The sequence below is a fragment of the Arvicola amphibius genome, chromosome 9 (genome assembly GCF_903992535.2).
Source record: "Arvicola amphibius chromosome 9, mArvAmp1.2, whole genome shotgun sequence".
In the NCBI taxonomy this organism is placed as follows: Eukaryota; Metazoa; Chordata; class Mammalia; order Rodentia; family Cricetidae; genus Arvicola; species Arvicola amphibius.
In genome coordinates, this window is record NC_052055.2 from 28018660 (window position 1) to 28040934 (window position 22275).

The 22275-nt window shown below is 44.9% G+C and overlaps 1 protein-coding gene across 2 annotated transcripts in view; it reads right to left on the minus strand.

Moving 5' to 3' along the window:
- The window catches only part of Zfat (zinc finger and AT-hook domain containing), a 168438-nt gene that overhangs the window by 118386 nt on the left and 27777 nt on the right, over positions 1 to 22275 (minus strand). For both annotated transcript variants that reach the window (XM_038343985.1, XM_038343984.1), the window contains exons 2-3: positions 19424 to 19600; positions 7098 to 7349 (exon numbers count right to left, since the gene is read on the minus strand). In XM_038343985.1, coding sequence (XP_038199913.1) covers positions 7098 to 7349; positions 19424 to 19600 — 429 coding nt within the window. The remainder of the gene's footprint in view (positions 1 to 7097; positions 7350 to 19423; positions 19601 to 22275) is intronic.

Genomic DNA, 22275 nt, shown 5'->3' on the forward strand with positions numbered 1-22275 from the left:
GGAAAAAGTCTGTCACACAACACACATCCTCACTACAATGTACCCAAGCTGAGCTCAGCTGGATGCCTACCAGTGCCTCTTCCCTGAGTAGTTAAGAGAAAACAAAAGCACAAAACAGGCAGCAAAAAGAAAAAGCCAGCATCCACACTCATCTTCCAGGAGAGAAGTGTGATACTCAGAGGGCTGCTGCACACACAGCCTTTCACTCGCAAGCTCTCAAATGTAGCGCAGAGCATCTTCATCAAGTCACCAGCAGTGGTCACAATCACAGCAGAAGACACAGAGTTGAAGTACAGTCCAAATCTCTAAGGAGCACAGTGTCTTTGGGATGACCTGAAGACCCCACGCGCTCTTCCATGGAGAGTATTTAACATATGCAATGGGGAATTTTACAACACTCTTTGCAGGGAATAACCCCAGAAATAACAAACTTTGAAGGCTCTGAAGCCACTTTCAGAAACTTGACATATTGATTTCTGTAGGCTGAAAAGTGTTTTTCAAAAACACCAGCTGTTTCGCATAACAACAGGGGAAAACCATTTCTTTTCCCAGTTCCTCTTACTATTGAAATTCAGAATAAAATAAATAAATGTTGAATACATATTCAAAATGTTATTTTAACTTGCCAGGGTTCAGAGGAGAGGGGAAAAAAAACACTTATTTTGTTCTCTTCTAATTGTTTTAACAAGCTCTAGAGTCAAGGTCAATTTCTGAAATGTCACTGAAGTACTCTTTACAGTGCATGGATGGGAAGAATTATGGGACTGCTTTCCGATTCCAATGCTGTGTTTGGCAGGCTTGGGAGCATGCTGCAGTGTGAGCAACTCAGCCCCAGGCAGCTGGGCAGAGGGGCACTTCTCCATTTGAGAGGTATCCAAGGAGACCAGAGGGGGTTAAAACAGTGAGGTCTCTACCTTTGCATTAGGTATCTGTGAAATTAAAGTCCCTTTAGGTCACCCGGATCAATGAAGGATGAGGCTGTTTTCCACACAGCTCATTACTGTGTACACTGATAATCCTGTTAGGAGGACCATGCCTGCCTGCCTTGCTGCAGTCACTGCCTAATTATCACAGAGTGGACTGCAAACAACAGGAAGCATGCAGAGGGACTTCTATTTCTTTCTAAGGTAGATGAAAGCATCCCTGCCAGAGGCTCAGGGAAGGGATGTTCTCTGCATCCCTGAGACAGAGATGACACTGATTGTTAAGGAAGGGATGTGGTAGAACCAGGCACGGCCAGGAAGAAAAGAACTTGCTCCCCACCTCTCCCCAAAAGAGTAGGGGACTCTAGATAAACACATGGCTAGACTTAGATTCCTACATGTCTAAATTAGAAATGGAGTTTAAACACAGGCTGCTTTGTCGATTTTTAACCAATCTTACAGGGTCACATACTGTGTTGTTCAATTTACACAGTATTCTCAAAAGGACAGAATCACAGATGTGGAGACCAGATCAGTGGAGCCTGTCCGGAGTGGGGGTGTGAGTAAAGGGTCAGCAACAGGTGAGCTTTGAGGAAGTAGGACAATTCTGCCACCTGCTGGCAGAACGGCTGACAAGTCTATATGGAAGACAAGTGATCTGACCCACACCAGCACACTCAGAATCTTAGTATTAGTGTTGTGTGAGGGTGTGCGGACATGGGACCACTATGCACTGTCTTTGTAACTCCAAAGCATAATGTTTATTTGTAAGGGGTGTTTAGACTTTGAACTGCAAGACCCTTTTCTATAGATCTTATATTTTAATATATTTTATTGACTAAAATTTATTAAGAATTCCTTGACATAAATGTATTGATCGTGTGTGTATAGCCTTACTTCTCAAGTTATGCAGAAATATAATTTCCAAATTGTAATTTTCAAATATATAGATTGAATGAACGCACATGAGCAACAGAAACAGGCAGAGGCATATTTGAGGGCATAGCAACAGCTTTCTGAGCTACAATAAAAAGGGCAAGAAATTTAAAGCCACAAAGAAATGCAAGAGACTTTAAAGGATAAATGACAAATTGTGGGGAATATTTGCAGCACACAGGACAGTTCAGAGGCAAGATGAGTTATTGACATGAATGAGGAAAACCCCAACCATATTCAAACACAAATAGCCAATAACTAGCCATGCACAGAAAGAATCCACTAGTGATGAAAGAGCTATGAATTAAAAGTTTTAGAGCATGATTTACATGAAAGATCAAAAGGATAACAATTTACACAATGGAAGATAAAGGAAGACAAAGCCTGAGCTGGAAAGGGGCTGGGACCTGCGTTCTCAGGTCAGTTTGACAAACCTGAATGTGCTGAAGTGTAAAATATTCCCACTTTACCCAAAGTCAATAATGGCATGCAAAGACTCATGATAAGACTGTGTGTTAAAGACTGTTTTAAAATAATCCTATTGTCCCTTAACTATAGGCCTACACCTATGAAGAAATGCAGTATGGTATTTAAAAAAAACAACAGTAGGCATTTAAAAATGGCAACAGTAGGCATTTGCTCGTTGTTTGGAGTTGGGACAGCTAGTAAAACAGTCACAAGAACCACATGCTATGTCAATCTTTTTCACGCTGGGAGTGATGGTATGTTCCTTTAATTCCAGCACTACAGAGGCTAAGCCAGGCAGATCTCTTTGAGTTCAAGGGCAGCCTGATCTACATATCAAGCTCCAGGTCAGTCAGGGCTACCATCATGGTGCTCAATCTTCTCATCTAAGCACAGTAACAATGGCTTCCTTGTTAGGTTGAGAACTCAATGAGGCATTCACTATGAAACTCTGGGAGTATCCCGTGCAACCTGAGAGGTACTAGAAAACAGCTTGTGCAATAATTAAAAACAATACAAACTTAAAAAGTATACCTGGGGCCATATAGGGCACCTAACAAATACCCCAGAGCCAGACAAGGGAAACCTCTCCAAGCCATTGGTCAGAGATCCGTGAGACTGCCTCCAAATAATATAGGGTGCTGCTATTGCCTCTCAGAACTTGAAGGTAAGTCCCTATCGCTGAAGATATCACATCCTTCAGACACAGGACTTGGAGGAATGGAGCAGATCTAACCTGGAAGCCTCCTTCCTGAGGACTGGTTCTCATATTATCAGAAGGAACTACACAAGTTTCCAAGGAAGAAGAAAGAGAGAGAGAGAAAGAGAGAAAGGAAGGAAGGAAGGAAGGAAGGAAGGAAGGAAGGAAGGAAGGAAGGAAGGAAGGAAGGAAGGAAGGAAGGAAGGAAGGAAGAAAGGAAGAAAGGAAATGAAAAATCGACAGTTCTACCCATGTGTTAAGACTATGAACTGCAGCAATGACTGGTCTAACAAGTGCTTCAATAGTGCCATGGTGGCACTTGTATTTTTCTAATAACCAAGAGCTGTCTAAGTGGACGTAAGGTGATTCAATAAGAGGGAATGATACTGTATACCTGACCAATTGTCCCTGGCTGGAGAGGTCACAGACTCTAGAGGAGAAACACTACTATCCCTAAATCAATATGGCTTCTAATTATATTCTAAATACTAATCTTTGCACTACAGGTAAGTGGAGCTCTCAGCCCTCATCAAAGAAGCTTCATTTTGCAGCACTTGGAGGCTACTATTGAGATACACAACTGATCAAAATGCAGAGTAAGTGCCCTTCAGGTGCTGATCCCCAGGTGATATATTTACAGTACAACTATAGAAGACGGGAGGAATAGTGTAAGAGACAAAGGACCTGCTGCAAGACAGCATCTTCTAGACATGATAGGGATGAGGGATGCTGCACCCATGTAATCTCAAAAACACAGTTTCCTAAAAAGACATGCCTAATGACCATACTAGTTGATATGCCAAGAGGATAAAGGAAATGCCCCAAGTCCTCACTCCTAGATGAAGAACTACAGGCAGGGCTACTGAGAGAAGGATCAACTTTCTCCAGAGACCTTCTCCCAATAGGCTATCCAATCTCAAGTGATCAGCCCTAAACCCATAAATATATGAGTAACACTAAATGAACTTGGTATGTGACACACACACACAAACATACACACACATATATGCACATGTGTATATGTACATAACAGTAATAATTGTACAAGATGAGGCATGAGCCCCAAGAGTGGAGTGAGCAAAGAGTTGGAGAGGGGGAAAGAAAGTATAGAAATGATGTAAATATAGTATATTCATGTATGAAATTCTCAAAAAAATTTGAAAGATATAGTTAAGTGGATAAGTGCACACTGCCCTTCCAGGACACAACTTCAGTTCCCAGCACCCATGTAGGGCTGATCACAACCATCTCTAACTCCAGTTCCAGAAGACCCCACAGCCTCTTCTGTCCCCCAAGAGCACCCATATACATGAGGTAAGCACTCATACATATACACGAATAAAAAATTTTTAAATTTTTAGCAATGTATCTGTTAGATTGGAGAATGCAAAGAGATCCCAAAAGAGTCCTGAAAAGATGTATGTATGGGGGGAAGGTCTTTCCTCATGGGCAGTGGAACAGGCACTTCACCTATCCACTAAGATTCTGAGTTTTATTTGCCACCTTCCTAGAATTCCCTGTATTATGAAAGGAAAGCACAGGGTGAGGGAAATGCCTCAGTCAGTAAAATGCATACCTTGCAGTTGTAGGATCTGAGCTCACCCCAGACCATACACTAAGAAGTTTTTTTTTTTTTTTTTTTTTTTTTTTTTAACACAGGTATGGTAGCATGCTCTTACAATCTGAGCACTAGAAGGCTAAGGCAGGGAGATACCCGGGGCTCACTGGCCAGGCAGCTTACCTACGCAGTGAGCTCAAAGCCACTGAGAGAACCTGCCTAGTAGACAGGAACCAAGGAACAATAACTGAGGACACCCTTAGCCTCCACATGTCATCCCAACACACGTAACACACACACACAAAAGATAACAGAATTTATACAATCCAATGGTGCCTTCAGACTGTTTTGGGCCATAAGTTGGTGGGGGCTGTGTATGGAGAAATGTAGTAACACGTATTTTTCTGACTAGGCAGATCTGCGGTCAGGAATTTAACCACACACAGACACAAATACCTAAGGAGATTTTACTAAGTCCTTGTTTATAATTACACACACACACACACACACACACACACAAATAATAACACAGCTTTCACTGACTGTGCCAAGGCTGACCTCAACACTGGAACATGGAAACCCTGGAAGGTAATGACACAGTGCCACATAGTAAAGTCATCTGGAGTGGGAAAAGATGAAGAACTAATAAGAAGAGATAGATTGTTCTATGCCAGCTAGATGAGAATTTATCACTTTGCCCCAAAATTAGACCAAACCTGGGAAGCAGGAAGGAAAACTCAGTACCACAAAAGAGTTGAAATCCCAAATACCAAGCATCTTCAGAGAGGTCCCGGGCATCGCAGTCAGGACAGGACAAGGCTGTGGAGGCACAGCAACCAGCACTTAATGGCAGAGAACCAGTCTACAGATGACCAGGTAGAAACCAGAAAGGCTGCATTAGTGGCCAGGGCTGCTGAAAATGCAACAAATATCAAGGAGGATGCCAGAAGAGAGGAGGGGTGGGTGTATGCACATGTGTCTGTATGTATGTGCATGTGGTATGTAAGAGACAGTGTACAGAAAAGCAGAGACACAGAGAGAGAACAGTAATGACCATAACCCACATCAATGAAATACAGAGCCAGGGCTGTCTGAGTTTCAGGTTTGGAGATAACACAACCTGATCCTAAGCAACTTCTCTCTAAAACCTATCTTCAATTTTCCAAAATGACTTTTGGGTCCCAGATGAGACACAGACCCCCACTGGGCACTGACGCTCCCACCACTGTCTCACATTATGGAACAACTGCCAGCCCACTACCACGTAAGGATTCTGTTACCACACAAAGTGGCAAGGGTCACATGACCACCGTTAGCGCTCTTTAGGAGATTGGAAGGATGTCTTAATCAGCTGCCACAAATGCTGGCAATGAGCCTCAGCCACCCACCTGGATGCTTGTTAAGTATAAATTGATGAATTACTTAATAATCCATCCAATCTGTGCTGGGATTTTGCATACCAGGCATCCTGCTTCATCACTGGGAGACATTTACAGTAAACAAATTAAGAACAGCAGGTCAGAGTATGGCCTGGGGTCAAAGATTAGGCCCTCTTGTTACCCAACAGACACCAGGCAAATGTCTTCCCTTTTCAGTGTCAAGCGTGCTGTCCTGAGAACAGCCAGTATGACAAAGGTTCTGTAGCCACATGGATGTAACAGTTAACAGAGGAGCTAACGAATACTGTGTCTTCTGATAGGGCAAGCGCTACGCCAAGCTCTGGGGAAGCCCTGTCTCGTTTAACACTCAGAGCGCTCACACAAAATAGCAGTTTTTCTTCCTGGGTTACTGATGAAGAAACTGGAGTTAAAGCAGTCCAGCAAGGCTGGAGCAGATTCAAACCCTGACCACATGCTGGGCTCCCACACAGCACACTTGGCACAGTGCAGCCAGCCCTTCAAGAACTCCCTCATCTGGGTATGCCTCGAAGAGAGAAAGAAGGTTTGCCATGATGTGGTCATTTCATGCCACGCTTGAGGTCATCACCCTCAGCCCCACTCGAGGGCTTCAGTGCTGCAGCCCAGCCAGGAACACAGCCAGAGGAAGTACATGATGGTTTTTCTTCAAGAATGCCCACCACAGTCCTCAGTCACCAGTGACCACTCAGCCTGTCACCCTTGACTCCATCTATCCACTTAAATGTCCCCCACCTCACGCTCGAACACTGTCCAGGTCCCCTGTGTTCATATTAGGATGACTGCTCTTGATGACTGCCCTCAACAGTTTGCTTCCAAAAGCTCCCTGTTCTCCTGACATATGACCTCCAAGGTGGAGACAGAATTTTCCCACTGCCATAATCCCCACAGTTCCTCTCCAAGCACCTCTGACCAACATGCTGCAGGTCTCACCTACTGCGTGACATCTTCACCTCAGGGACTATTCTCAGGAACAGTAAATGACCATTGTGAACCACATGGAGAGACCCGCGCAGGCACACACTACTTCCAAGCAACCAGCCTAAAAGCAGGTATTGGCTGTTACTGCTCTTGATAAGAACCTGACATGCAGCACTAACCTGCGACTCCTTCCTCTTCACCCAGATTAAGCACGATGATGCAGATGTGCTTGCGCAGCTGGCGTGTGTTGGAGAACTTCCGGCAGCATTTGCTACACTCCAAGCTGCTAGGGGCCAGGACACTCCTCTCCTCTGGAGCCAGGGGACCATCCTCACTGGGGCTCACGAGGCTTTCTACCATCTCCTCTTCAGTGCTGGGCTTCTTCGTGGAACCCTTGGGCCTGCCTCTCTTTCTCTTCATAACCAAAAACTCTGCAAAAGAAACAACAGGGCAGGGGCAGTCACATGAGGAGCAGAGCAGGACCGTTACTCAACCTCTTTGTGTGAGTGTGGTCAAGGTCTGTGTTTTATTAAAAACGAAACATCTGAAGTGGTTCCCTAAATTACCAGCTGCAAATATCTTTAATGCTGATGCTAATGGTAATCGATTTTGCAATATCCTGCTTCAAGACTACCAGCCAGTCAGAACCTCTACACACACTCCTTCAATAAAGCTGGAAGGGGGCACAAGTTCATGTTGTGAGGATGGCTGGCAGTACACAAATCCTGCCCTTATTAATCCTCACTTCCACTTAGATCCAGTTCTCAGAAAGTGCTTCAAGACTCCTTTGAGAATGGTTTTCAGGGACTGATGAAAGCACCACATTCTTATTATGCAACTATTCTGATTATGTCAAAGATTCAAACTGTCCTGGTAAAAAGGATGGGGGGAAGTATTATAATGTAAAGCCACAAATTACAGGGCAAAAAATAATATTTTTTCAAGCTGCCTACTGACCTAGGAATTTTTAAATAGTATGATCAGAACTGCTTCAGAGTGAGTTCCAAACTACATTACAATAGTAATTAGTGCTCATCATGAAAATACTGGCCTTTAGAATGAAGGTGGGATTAAGCAGGAAGCAGGAGCAGTGGACAGAACTGCACATACAGTCACGTGAACTGGGGCTGATGTAGTTTTATGACTATGATATGCCTTGGAGACAGTCCAGGCAGGAGTATGGGCCCAGCTTGGTGACACCCCAATGCTAGAGCTGGCACTGAACAACTCCTCAGGGTTGAGTAGAGGGGTCCTAGGGCTTGGTGCCATCTTAGGTGATGGCTTGACTATAGAATGGGCAAGACTCTTCCTGCTGTCTAAAGAGCTGAGGCTCACACAGGGAAACACCAGTGACTCTGCTCAACACTAGCACAGTGGCACCCTTTAATCAAGAGGGTCACCCAAGCCCACAAGTCAGGGAGATGGGAACACAGTCTGCAGGGCAGAGCAGCATGACTATGTCCTCTAGCCAAAACCCACCGCAACCCAGGGTCCCCAAGCATTCAGGGACACTGGACACCAAAATGGAACAAGAAATTTCCCTGTGTGACAGATCCTCTGCAGTGCTATAATGCCAAGCACAGGTCAGCACTGCCTGAGGATCTAGTCCACAGCCTTCTCTGGCCTAGGTAGCCAGCACAACTACAGACTGCACTCCACCTCACTAGGCCATTGGGGGTGGATAAAAATGGGAGGAAACAGTGCTTACAGACATGAAAACACACTAAGGGACCAGACAAAGCAGCCATCAGACTGAAGCCCTTTGATCCCTTTGTCAGAACTGGATACCACCAAGGACAAAGGCTGTATCCCAGGAGGACCAGTGGCTGGGCACTGAAGGTTCAAGGAAGGAATCCAGTAATGGAGTAAGAACAAAGCCTTTGCGTCAAAGTCTTGAAACTCCCCGTTATTATTCTTTACAACAACACACGCAACCAGACGGAACAGCAATTGACATCGGGAAGCAGGGTTAACAAAACCTATAGAACACTCCTCACACCCCTCTGCTGAGTGGCACAAGCCAGCACACAGCAGTTGACTGAAGTCTATGGCCCAACACTAGCCTGGTGAGCGATGTCCTGCTGTGCAGACAGAAGCTGCTCTCTGAATGCTCTGAGCATACAGCTGTGTAGTCAAGATGAATTTAACCGACAGAGAGCTCTGGTCCTTGCTCTGGGTGACCTCCAGGCCCTTCCATCCTTCCTGATAGGTGTATGTGTGTCTGCCTGAAGGCTTTGGCCTAGGTGGCACGTGATGGGAACTTCGCAATACGACAGCACCTCTGACCTTCAGAGGGACCAGAGGGAAAGGGATTGAAAGACCTAGGAGAATGGAGAGCACACATGAGCAATAGGCCTTCCAGACCCCAGCAATAGCTGTGTGTAGTGATAGTGTGAGAGACTTCCTAGGTGAGTCTTGATCTCATGGTGCATGAAGGATGGGAGGAGGTGTTGACATCCAGTACTAAACAGCTCTACTGAGAGCTATCCTAGTCCCACCTACAGTCCTACATGTAGAACTTTGCTGAGTTCTGTAAGTTCCTCTAGCAAATTACTGAACCGGAGGAAGACCACAACAATCCCCCAAACTTCAGCTAGCTATTCAAAGAGGGTGGTCTTGAGACCCTGCTGCCCCCCCCCCCAAAAAAAAAGATTATGGCTGGTGTCTTGTAGGGAACTGTGCCCTCACCTGGAGGGCCAGGAAACCCAGTGTAACAGGTGTCCTGTGCTTTGTCCAGAGACACAGTGTGCTGGGCCTGGCGGTGCTGATGACACACAATGGGAGCACAGCCCAGTGAGCAGCACAACAAACTGGCTGTGAGTCCCTCTGCCAGCAAACTGGCGGCTCTCTGCAGCCCTGGTTATGCCTTACATCCCTTAGCTCCTAACCCAGTGTCCTGACCCCACAAAGCCAGACGAACTAATGAGCAGTGTGGAATCTAGTGGTTAAGAAAGAAATAAAATCAGCCCTGAAAGCTTCCAACACAACAGCGACAAAACTAATCTTCCATCCTCTACATCCATAATTCAGATCCTCGAAACCAATTAGTTAGCAAAAAATGAAATATTCATAAATGAGCTTGGAATAATTTAAGTTCTGAAAACAAGTTGCTGCTGTCAACTACCCACATTTCATGAAGAGCTGAAAATTCTGGGGCTGAGAGGAAAACCACACAGCCTCAAGTCAAAACATCAGGATAGCCCTGGCTAGACGCCTCCTCTGCTCCTCCATGAATCCCTTAGCTCAGTCTGTCACTAAGCTCTGGCCATTTGCCCTCAAGTCTGTACAGTAAGCAGCCTTTCCAGTCTCAAGCAATTGTGTCCACTCAAGTCTGTGCAAGCCTTCTGCTCCAGGTTTTTCCTGCCACTAACCCTTGTCTCCTTACCATTTCCTGGCTCTGGAATGTTCCATTGTTCTGGATAAATCTGTCCCACAATCCTCAGGCAAGGTATTGGGGAACACTGTGCACTAGGCATGATGTATCCTTTGTCTTCTCAGGAGTGGAGCAGCTTGACTGGTCATACTATGCTGATCCTCCTAAGATCAAGGCTGTTACAGTCCCCACAGAAGGAGGGCTGGCAAGGGCAAGCAACCCTAAGATTCTGGCCCCTCCATCCGACTCCAGCCTCCCAGAAGCACAGGTCTCAGGAGGTGCTAGAGCGCACAGAAGATAGGCAGTTAGTGGAAAAGTAGGCTCCATCTATGCAACTGTAAGGATGTTGTCAGCTGTACAATGTGAGGCTTTTTTGGAGAAGCAGCTGTTTTGAGGTCATATGTTCCTAAAAGTAATCCTTCTTCGGTGTTCCCTTAAGGAAGTTAACTGAACTCACAAGTTCACAAAGACAGACCTGGATGAAATCATTTCTCTGTCTGTTCATGTCTCCCTAGGAAAAGTAACACAACACTTTTCCATGTGCCCTTTTGCACATGGTCCAAACACACACACACACACACACACACACACACACACACACAGGGGAGGAGAGAAAGAGGGAGAAAGGGAGGGAGCAACAAACCTCCATTCTCTCTTCTGCTTCCCCCTCCACTGCCCAGTGTAGCTGCTCAAGTTTCCTGAACATGCACATGTATCCTGCCTTCTCTCCCTCGCTATGTCCACTTCCTCTTTGCGGGTCAGACTCAGGCACATGCTAGAATGTGGTCCAGCTAAATCTTAGCACCACCACCTTGATGCTGCATACAGCAACTGAGGCAGGACTAGCCATGTCCTCACTTGACTGGTGTCACACCCACACACACGGGATGTGCGCTCGACCACCACTTCGTGTGTCTTTTTCCTCTCTTCCTAATATAAACCCTGATACCTGAGCTGCCTTTTAATCCCTGGGTCTCCCTGGATCTTAAACAGAACTGGAGAGGAGTAAGCAGGTAAGGAAAAAAAATGATCACTGTGTGACGATAGCAAAAGAGGCTTTTGGAGAATGCACTGTGTCTTGTGCTTTAAGTTCACAACAAAAGAAAGGGGCAGAGCCATGGTGCTTCTGAGCCCTTGAAACCAACCAACTCTCTCTGCCACAAAATCACCCTTGTAGATCCAAGGCCAAAAACCCTGTCAAAGAACAGAGAGAATCGCCGGAGGTTTCTACATTCAACCAAAAGAAAAGAAAAGGCCCAACAAAACAAAAGTTAATAACGTAAGCCTTTTCTTTGTAAATCACTCAAGTTTTGGGGCTCTTTCCCAGTTATTATCTCATTTTACTGTTATAAAAACTTAGTGAGATATGTGTACCAAACATAATTCACTCTGTAGGAAACAAACAAAAGACCCAGAGGTTCCCAAGGCTTGGCACTTTTTCCAGAACCATTTGCTGAGCATGCAAAGCTGGACTGTGGGTGTCCTTATTCTCTACCACAGACTTTATTGCTGAAGCCTCTCAGGGCCAGTTAATAATGCTCAGCTGTAAACATCTGGATGGACCCAGTGTGCAGAGCAGAGAAAATGCCTTTGAGTAGGACAGCCCTGGATTCAAACCTCCCTACACCTCAAGTTTGTGAGCACAGCATAGTCTCCACTTTACAGAGCCCCCGTTACAAAGGTGGCTGATGGAGGAGAGTTATCTGTCTATGTTTCTTTCATTGGTTAATTAATAAAGAAAACTGCCTTGGCCCTTTAAGAACAGAAAATTAGGTAGGTGGAGTAGACAGAACAGAATTGTGAGAACAAGGAAGTAGAGTTAGGAAGACGCTTCAGGCAGTCTCCATAGGGAGTCTCCATGCTTCTCCTCTCCGAGATGGACGCAGGTTAAGATCTCTCCTGGTAAGCCACACCTCGTGGTGCTACCCAGATTACTAAATATGGGTTAAAGGAAGATGTGAGAATTAACCAATAAGAGGCTAAAACTATGGGCCAGGCAGTGTTTAAATGAATACAGTTTCCGTGTAATTATTTCGGGTGTAAAGCTAGCCGGCAGCCGGGTGGCAGGACGCAGCCCCGCCGCTTCCCACTACAGGTGGCCACTGTGACAGCGGCACTGCACTCAAGAACGACCGACAGGATGGCAACTGTCTGTCATTGCACCACTGCCCTAACATTCCGAGATGTGATGTCCTATTTAAGAAATTCCTGCCTTCCCAACCAGGCCATCATCAGATTATGTGATTCCTAGATGTGTGTGCATTCCTGTTCACTCTCACTCAATGAATGTTCTTCCTTGATTTCGCTGTTTTAAAATAGCTCACACACCAAGAGCCCAATGTAGAGTTAAGGTCACACTGATTTTTATCATGGCTGCACCTCGGATAACCAGTCTCCCAGTGCTCTTACATGGCAGCTTGGTCACAGTAGCTCCAGATCTTGGGAAATCTGGAAAGACTAACAATGGAGGGCCCCGACAGTCAATCTTCCTGACATTTATTTCCAAAGCCCAGGAAGCAATAGGGGAGACAATGAATTATTTATCAGAACCCAGGGAGTGTAAGCCTTTTAGGTTTCTGAACAGTGCCATACCCCTCTGTGGGGAAAGACTGTAACCTGTTCTACAGCACAGCTGAGGCCCCAGAGGCCAAAGGCCAGAGCTCTTTTCTCCCTGCAGGTTTATCAGCCATACTGTGGAAATGGCAGCGAAGTTAATGTCGCTGAGGCATGAACACCGAAGGCACCATGCTGAGCACCTCACAGGCACTCCTTCATATAATCCTCCATTTAATCGCCAGGTACTCCATCAGCACCATCCCAATTACACAGTCAAGAACACTGAGACAGGGTGGAGAGATGGATCAGTGGTTAAGAGTATTCGTTCGCAACTTCTTACAAGTTTGTTTCCTAGCACCCACATGGGGTGGCTCACAACTTCTAACTCTAGTTCCGGAGAATCTGATGTCCTTTTCTGGTTTCTGTTCATACCAGCATACATGTGGTGTACAGACAGATATACATGCAATCACTCTCACACACATATATGACAAAATATATAAAAATTCATGGGTTTCCAAAAAAAAAAGAACATTGATACTTGCAACAATTAGTTAATATGATCCAAGGTCACGAAATTAGTCAGTAGCAAAGGTAAGATGTGAACAGAACTGTCTTAGTCAGTGAATTTCATAACCATGCTAGAGCAAATCACTCATACATCATTCAAAATGGCCTTATCTGTTGAAAATGTCTGGAAGAGACAACAAAACAGGTCTAAAGTTTTTGACATCAACTTCCTTAGGAAGCCGTCTTTACCCTCAACCCATAGCATATGATCCCCACTTGAGTACCCCAGAATTAGCACCCCAAGAGCTCATGAGTACTTATCATCCACCAGCGAGGAAAAGCTAACAGGCACAGCACCTGGGACTCCTCAGCACCTACCATACCAACCAGGCACAGAGTAGATTCATGGTCAATGGGTAGTGGACACAGAAGTGGAAAAGAAAAGAAAGATGAATAGGAATGGGAAGGAGAAAACAATACATCCCAAACCCATAAATTCTTCTGGTGGCGCACGCCTTTAATCCCAGCACTCTGGAGGCAGAGGCTGGCAGACGTCTGTGAGTTCAAGGACAGCCTAGTTCCAGGACAGGATCCAAAGCTACAGAAAAACCCAGTCTCGAGAAAGAAAAAAAAAAACACAAATACCCAACTTTCCATGCACACAAGTACCAACACACACACACACACACACACCCCAAACCATATGTCACATTCATGTGCGCACGCACACATACCAAAGAGAATGAACTTGATCTACTTGGCAATGTTTGTTTTGATCACAGCTTGAATCACAGCTAGAGACTTGAGCTGTAAAAGGAAGAAAATGAAAGGTCATTCTGCAGACCAGACCTCTGTGAGCAAAGAAGATTAAAGGCTATCAAATAAACGAAAGGATTTAGGAACCTTCATGTTATAAAGGTAGAGAAAGACAATAAATCAATTACTACACAGTTAAATTTTTAATTAAACTATTTCAAGTATCTTTCCAGATAAAATGAAGTGTGAAGTTTAAACCTGAGCAGAAGCCAGCAGAGAGAAACTAAGCCCGGACAAGCATCAGATTTTATGGACTTTCACGGGGAGAAAGATGTCGGGGTCCGGTGCTAGCCCAGACTCTCAATTATTTCTCTTGACCAGACCCCAATATAAACTATCTCTCTGGACCGGCGTGGAGGCACGGATGTAAAGACATGACTCACATGGCTTTATCAGGAGGAAGATTCTCAGTGGTCCCTCATGAAGTCCTGAGTTCACATCCCAAAGAATTCCTCTTCATTTATTCTCCAAACAGCCATTATACCAAAACTTAACTTTGGGGAAATACATTAGCATTCTGTCTCCTAGAACCAGGTGAATGGCTTTTCCTCATGCCCACAACTACCTGTCTGCTCTGTAAGCTCGCTGTCACTAGGCTTGAATCAGCATCTCTCTCAATAAGGCATCCTTCAAATTACAAAGAAAGAAGCAAAACATCCTGGCCTTTTGTTAGGTTAGCGACAGCCTGCCTGGCAGAATACATGACCCATCTCAGGGTGGCCTATGATTTGATGGCTTGGCTGCCAGGCCATATAGAAATATGAGCTACAGAAAGAGAACATTGGGCTCCTACTGAAAGACTCAGGAAGAAATTCTCTCATTGTAAGAACCTGGTTTTAATTAAAGTCTTAGGAAATAGTTTTTAAAATTAAACTATACAAGCAATCTTCTACTAAATACAAAAGAAAGGACAAAACGTACTGGAGAAGAATTGAAGTCAGAAGTAAATTCTATATCTAGATATATACATATAGGAGAATACCACAGAATAGCAGCTCAGTGGTGAGACTGTTTGCCTGTGCTGCTGACCTTCCTCGGCATAAAAAGTTTCGCTTTTTATAATCACCATTATTCATGACCAACTCTGACCCAAACATATCAAATGAGCAATTCCAGAACGAAACAAACCCACAGCATAGTGAAATCTCCAAGCATCATCACTTGCTGAGCATACACACTGTATACACTACCTACTGTTAGCCATCCCATGGTCATCTTGGTCATGAGAGCAACTAATTCAGGTATTAGAATGCTTATGTTTAAGCAATCTTTATTTTACCTAAGAATGACCCTAAAATATAAGATTAGCCATGCTTGCAATTTTAGTAGAGACTATCGTCTTAATTGTTCTGAATAATGTTACTGCTGCTAATCTTTCACTGCACTACATATATAATAGAAGGTGGAGACAGGTGGATCCCGAGAGTTTGCTGGCCGGCCAGCCTAACCAACATGCTGAGCTCACAATGCGAGGCCTGTCTCAAAACAATAGAACAGAGGGTGAGGGAGGAAAAAATAACATCTTGCTGCGGCCTCCACATGCACACACAGAAGCACACAAAAACACACACACACTCAAAAAGTTTAAACACAGAATTACATAACCCAGCCATTTCATTCCTAGGTATGTACTCAAAAGAAATAAAAACATGTATTTATGTGCAAGCCTGCACATTAATGTTCATAGAAGCATTAATCACAGTAGCCAAAGAAGAAAAAAAGCTAAATGTCCATTAACAATTAATGAACTGACAAAGTATAGTATATCCATGCTCTGAAATGCATTTCATCCATGAAAAGGAATGAACTGGCACATGCTACCACATGGATAAATCATGGAAAAAGCACAGAAGTGAAAGGAGCCAAACACAGAAGGCCATGCTTTATGACTCCTGTATCCTTGAAACATACAGAGCATGGCCATCCACAGGGACACAAGGTCAGCCAGGGAGTTCCAGGGCATAAGAGGAAAGGAAAATATGATTGCTTAGTGGTACAAGTACTGGTTTAGTTTTGCTTTACAGTGATGAGAATGTTCCAGAATTAAGCAATTGTTATAGTGCATGCATTTTGACCACGCTTAAAACCATGAAAATTTATGCTCCAAGGCTGCAAATATGGTAAAAATTTTATGTCAATTTTATCTCAAAAAGTACAGGTATAAATAGAATTGGCAGACTGAAAAATAGGTCATAAAAAACTTGAAATGCATAGAAAGGGACAAAAGCATAGGAAACACTAAAGTAAATATAAAGGCACAGAGAAAAGCTCGCACATGCTCAGTTTTGCAAACTTCAAGCATTTATTATCACCATTTCTCCTCATTCTTTTTATGTCTGTGTGGTATTTCCTTCTACAGAAAATATATCTAATTCGCTTAACTTTTCTGGACAGCCTATCTCTTCTCTCCAACTTACAGACAATGTAGCATGACATTCTATACTGTGTGTTTATGCAGGCTCTGCTTGGGTGGAGAAGCGGGGGTACTCATTTAGAATTCTAAAAGGTTCTATCAGAATACCCTCTGAAACAGTTTGCCCATTCACATTCTACCAGGATCTAGAAGCTTCTACTCTTTCCATCCTCACATCAGCCAAGAATACTATTATATGCTTAAGAGCTTTCACCAATTTGTTAATAAAAAAAAATTTCAATTCCGCATCATTTTAATTTATATTCTGTTGATTCCTATTGATGTTTCCCGAGAGGAGACACGTGGGGTGGAGCTGATCCTCTATGAGACAGGGAAGGCAGCAAAGCCAACATTAAGAAAACAGAAGATGACAACTTCACATGGTGACAATCGTCTGGCACTTGGGGAGGAGGATTCGCTGTGTACCAGCTGGGGAAATGGCCACAAGAGAGGGATGGCCTAAATCCATCCTAGGGATAAATGAGAGAAAGTATCACAGACACAGTGAACACACATACAGGAGGACTGATCTGACTCAGAGTGGGGTTTTAGAGCCCAGAGGAAGGGGCTCTAACCCAACACATGGCTAGCACAAAGTCCTTCCAGGTCAACCCAATCTGATTATGGCCAAGGAGTATGCAGGAGGGAGCGAGTGGGACAAAACCATCTTTGGGGAGCCAGCTTCCCAGGCAGAAGGGTGACCTTTGCCTGTCAAGTGCTGGCTCCCCAGAGGCTAGACTTCAGGAGATAAAAAGGAAAGACAGGCAGGAGGGAACAGTTGAAGAGGCTGAGGGTCAAAGATGGGTCACCTCATTAGGTAAGGAGGGGAAGGACAGAAGTCAGAATATACATCTCACAAAACACCCAACAGAGAGAGAGCGAGAGAACTCCCTGTAAGCACACAGGGCTTTAATATCATTTTCCTACTTCTTGTTTATAAAAGAAACAGAAATGCAAAGTTGTTCCCTGTCTGATTCATGTTCCATTCCACCTTAAGCAACACTAATGGAAAAGAACCTTTGCAAAAGCAACTCTCACATGCTGGCCATGTTAACCCAGTGACTCCTGTGTGTCAGATGAGTTTGAGAAGGAAACCGCCCATTTTCCTGAGGTCATTTCTGTTTCCAAACAGTCAACCCAAACTGGAGCCTCTCCTGGGAGGCCTCACTCAGCAGGCTCAGCTGGGAAGTGCTTCTGCAGATGGCCTCTTTCCTAGTAGCTCCTCCCTGGGGTCAGGACTCCTCGTGGCAGGGAAAGGGTGGGACCTGAGGCTCCCTGTGCTGGGGAGAGGTGTCATAGAGCCTATGAAAGCTTCCCCCTTTTTCTTCAAAGCAGAGTACAACCCAGTTCCCTGCAGGTTGTGAAGTGATTACAAATGCCTTTCCACTGACTTGCTTTTCTGTGGGAGAGAGGACAGTCTGCCCCAAAGCCTTTGAGAGTGAAGACAGGTGCAGCACAGGCTCACACCAGCAGGGATGGGCAGCAGTGATGACACTGACCGGAGAGAATTCCTCCTCCTCCTCCTCCTCCTCCTCCTCCTCCTCCTCCTCCTCTGCCCAACTTCAGGTGCTGAATTTTCTTAGTTTCTCACCATGCAACAAAACAGCAACTAAGAAAACTTTCCAGCATCTCAACAACTTAATCATCTGTCAGATATATTTCTTCCAGCACCCTAGGCCTTGGCCAGAGGGACTGATTAACCAAACAGTTTTTGTCTGGAGTCTCCCCTTGTTAACAGCGTCAGACAGATGATCAATAAGCCAGACAGTTTTGAATGCCAATCTGAATATTCCCAGGAAGGAGCAAATATATGGTGAGAGTGGCTAATGAAGCCCTCCATGGGACATTTACCACCAAGTCTGGGCTTCTACTCAGGAGACTGGCTGCTGTCCCTCATCATATATAAAGGGTTTTGTGGGGAATTTTTCTGCGTCTTGTTTGCAGCTGTTCCTCCTGTACTCTATCTTTTCCTTATCGTCTGCGGGGACCTAATTACAGTGCCTGGATGGCTTCTCTAATCCATGGCACCTGCTGTAGCTGATCTCATTCAGAAAGAGGGTACAGCAGCTGCAGACAGATGTATCTCCACCCACTGACAATGAACCTGAAGGATGCTGTGTGACTCCAAGAGTCACAATCTGAACCTTCCTCTAGGTTTTTAATACGGCTTTGGAGACACCATTTCCAAGACTATAGATAGCAATTAATTTATAGTGTATAGCAACACCTCCCTTCATCCTCATCTGTGCAGGACCCTATGTACAGGAGGTACATTCTCTGTCTTGATAGGAATACCTATCTTCACTTCTCAGATAAGTATAGTAAAGACTTCATTTGCTTTAAGTAATTCGGCTGATGGGTACCAAAGCTGAACTCATCCCATAGTTGTCTGAGGTCAGACTCCTGTTTTTATTCCATTGGAACCTGCTTCATACACACACATACCCATGCATACACACACATATATGAATATATACATATACATATATACACACATCCACACACATACATATATACACAGATGCATACACATAACCACACACACACACATATCCACATACACATATATACACATGTATGCACGCACACACACACACACACACACACACACACACATACACACACATCATTGACCAGGTAGTAGAGGGGCACCTACAGAGCTATTAGGTAGCAAATTCAAAGATCTGATCTTTCACAAGAACTACATTCAGACAATGATGCGGCTCCAGGTGGATTTTCTAAGTTTCTGCTACACCATGAACTGGAGAGCTGGCCCCACAGTAATCTAGAGTGTTCCTGTATCACAAGTCCCTGCCTAGCACGCCTGCTGTCCTTACCATCTCCGCCCTTGCTTGGGTTGGGAGTTTCAGGAGTATTCAGAGGCCTGAGGGGAATGATGACGTCATCCGCGTTGACCCCTTCTTCACTATGCTTCTCAGAAACGTGCGTCAGGAGTTCCGACTGATTTGGTGAGAAAAGGTTACAACATTTACACATGAAGATGGCTGTATTTTCTGTAAGAAAAAAAAACACATATTGTTATTTCTCTGTCACATAAACAGTGATTATTCCAAAGAGCAAAAAATAAAATAAATAAAAATAAAAAATATAAAATAAAACAAACAAACAAACAAGCAGAGAGAACTGCCGTATGCACTGCCATCAGCCTCCTGCACACTATCTTTCCTTCGCAGATACCTCAGGAGGCAATGGTGAGAAGAAAACTCCTTTTTCAGTATTTCAAGACTTTCTCTGGAAGAGGCTAGCATGGATCTCCCTGTGACCCAAACTGGCCCAAATCCACTCAACAGCCCAGACTTCAGAAAAGCACAGTCAAAGGAAATATAACCATGTTCTAGAAGCTAAACCCTGCCCTGTCCCGGACGAAGGAAGCAGCACAGGAGGATCTCTCAGCATCCCAGCTGAGTCCTCTCAGAGCAGATACGAGGACGGTTGACGAGACCAACACTGCCAAGAGCTGAGACCTTCGCAGTGACTGAACGACTGGGTCCGCAGTGAAGGAAAGGCAAAAGCTAGGCATGTGTTGCTTCCTGACACTTAGTTCCTACCTAAGACGTTACCATTTTTCACAGGAATTAGTAATTCCTCTTGTTCCTAATATTGTATTAGGTTAGAAGACAGAATGAGAAGAACTCATTTTTCAGTTGGATAAAATAATTACAAATAGATACCAAATATTATATTTAGGACCCAAAAAAGTCATTAAGAGGCAGTTGTTGTTGTTGTTGTTGTTGTTGTTGACATTTATACATGTTTACTGGAATGGAAAGACTGGTATAATATAAAAGATCATGGCTTGCTGCCAGGCAGACCCAAGTTAAGTTTCCAACTCCCTTCCCTAAATACTCTAAGTGGCGTGACCTTGGAGAAGTTCAAGTACTGTCTGGGTGCTTGAAGTCAGTGCGCAGAAGAGGTCACCGGCCTCCCTGGCAACAGATACCAGGTTATCCGGCCACACTCCAAGCCCCTGTCTCACGGTTTAAGGGGCTCACAGTCTACCATGGAGGAAAACACAGGTGGCGGGGGCGTGAGGCAGCTGATCACACTGTTAATCAGGAAGCAGAGAGACATGGATGCCTAGCTTACTTTCTCCTTTTTATTCAGGCTGGACCCCAGCCCATGGAATAATATGTCTTACAGTTAGAATGGGTCTTCTCACTAAATTATCAGAATCAAGATTATCCATCAGAGACATGATCAGGTGATCCTAGGACCTGTCAAGTGGAGAGTATTAGTCATCACAGTCTGATGCCTGGTTTTGACGTGGATATGCGTGGCTAGAAACCATGAGCTGAGCTCCACCACGTTACAGCTAAAGTGCTACAGACTAAAGCCATTCAAGTTAGAAACAAATTTAAACACACAGTGCCTAACTAACGTGTCACCCACAGGCCATGGACAAGCCCTGGTCTGATCTGGGCAATCAAAGATGAACCTAGGCCCAGGCCTGCCAAGAGGTACCCTCACACAACCATGACACAGACAACACAGAACCACTGTTTTTTTACAGTTGGCAATGGTGTCACTTCCCACAGGCCTCTACTAGACTAATATTAAAATATCATTTCACAGATGTTCTCAGGAGACTGAGAACCTTATGACATTTAGCAGGGGAGAATGTCTAGGGAGCCAGAGTTATTATAAGGCCTTTCTCAGTTCTCAGTTCAAAGGCACAGCAAACATCATGTGGAGATTAAATAAATATGACAATATTTTTTATATGGCAGCACCAGAAAGAGCCTTGGTAGCCCTGGGTGACAGCTACCCAGCCATCAATTGTTAATTAGCATGAGCTGCCCAGGTACTGTCTGCATGTTTAGCTGTTGGGTAGTGAACTATGCCTGCAATTTGAGTGACAAAAAAAAAAAAAAAAAACAAAACCAAGCACTGAGACCCAGGGCCACTCCCATAACTGTGGGCTCAGCCAGGCAGTGTGGCCATGAGACAGGGCTCGGTGAGGAAAACTGGACCAGGAAAGGCTGGCAGGGTCAGAGGCTTCTCAGCCTGGTCTGCTGAGAGTCAGAGTCACAGGAGAGCACGGGGCAGACCCTAGAAGGCACCGCACAGGAAGAGAACTCCCAGAAACCGAGATGTTAAAGAGCAGAGCAAGGACAGGAACTGATAGGGCTGGGAGGGCCAGCAATGATGGCTTCACTCTCATGGCTAGACGCCAGCCCCTCACTCACAAACTGCACCCGCGCCCTGAAGTCCTGTCCTGCTGAGCTCCACCCGGCCCACGACACCAGGGGTGGTGTGGGGGGCGGTAGATTTGTTCACCTACTCTACCAGCAATCAGCAACAGCCTGAGCTGCATGAGGAGACAGAGAAAATGCTGGCACGACAGAGGAGGCCACTAAAGGGGTGTCAGGAGCAGAGAAGGGACATGAGGGACGGAGATGCAGAGCTGCAAAGAAGAAACACACGCCAGGCAGGGCATTACTACTGATGGGAAATGAACGACAAAGGGCAGGCAGGTGAGGGCCTCCGCTTTGCTACTACCAACATATTTGTGTCTTCAATGACTGCTTGCCCCAGACACCCAGGACAAAGCACAGGACATGCCCTCTGGAACACAGACATAGACAGTGACTTCTTGGAGATGTCTGTAAAGCCATGCATGAAAACCAAAGTGTCAAAGCATATTATAAGGGGTGCTGTACAATGCTGT